We start from the raw sequence: 822 nt of genomic DNA, 5'->3' as shown, positions 1-822 counted from the left end.
ATTTAACATGATTTTTATTTTGGTCTCCAGAATTGCAAACCAAGTATTTATTATGTTCTCTTACAAAAGAAAAGCCAAATGAAAAACTATTTTAATAAAATGTATCTTTATTTCAGTATCTTAAATAGTGAAGATGAAGAAATATTCGATAACGAACAGCATGAATATACATCCAAAAAAAGGAAAAAGGACCATTTTAGAAATGACACAAATACTCAAAGTAAGGTCATTTTATTAATGGTTTTATGATATTTTACTTGTTGAATATTTTGCTTTGACAATGCTGTCTTATGAAATAAAAGATAATACAGATATGTAAATAATAGTGCTGTATCCTGTGTTGCCCACTGATTTAGTGGTCAGACTTTTTGCAACTCAGCCATTTTAGTTGATAAGATGTGCAAAAACAGAACAAGAGATAGCAAACCCACAAAACAGCTCACATATCTGAATGACTGAATTGTGGTCATGAATTCAGTTCATTCCTGAGCAGCGAGGCCAAACCAAGAGGGGTCTTGACTTTGGTGCCGGAGTCACTGTAGTTTTGGAGCAGGAGACCAGGTCAGAACTGGAGTCGAGGAGTTGGAAGCCATGTAGTAAAGAAGAGGGTGGAGGAGGCAGGAAGAGGTCGCTGATTTGTGAGGGGGTACCACTTTTAGGACACTGTGTTAGGGCACAACTAGGAGTCACCAAGACGTGTTCATGTATGAAGAAGGTACGGTCACGTGGAGAATATAGTTAGTGTGATTCTTGATGGTTTGGGATTTGAGTTAAATTAAAAAGTTGTTTCTATGGAATACCATGTAGGGCAACAAAAGAACT

At 36.5% G+C, this 822-nt stretch overlaps 1 protein-coding gene across 4 annotated transcripts in view; it reads left to right on the top strand.

The window, feature by feature from the left end:
• The window catches only part of FBXO25 (F-box protein 25), a 90,689-nt gene that overhangs the window by 37,859 nt on the left and 52,008 nt on the right, over positions 1 to 822 (top strand). For all 4 annotated transcript variants that reach the window (XM_008587987.1, XM_008587989.1, XM_008587988.1 and 1 more), the window contains one exon: positions 117 to 220. In XM_008587987.1, coding sequence (XP_008586209.1) covers positions 117 to 220 — 104 coding nt within the window. The remainder of the gene's footprint in view (positions 1 to 116; positions 221 to 822) is intronic.

Source organism: Galeopterus variegatus, unplaced genomic scaffold, assembly GCF_000696425.1.
Source record: "Galeopterus variegatus unplaced genomic scaffold, G_variegatus-3.0.2 Scaffold4615, whole genome shotgun sequence".
Classification (NCBI taxonomy): Eukaryota; Metazoa; Chordata; class Mammalia; order Dermoptera; family Cynocephalidae; genus Galeopterus; species Galeopterus variegatus.
Note: the sequence above shows the minus strand (reverse complement) of the source record. Positions and strands in the feature narration are given on the sequence as shown.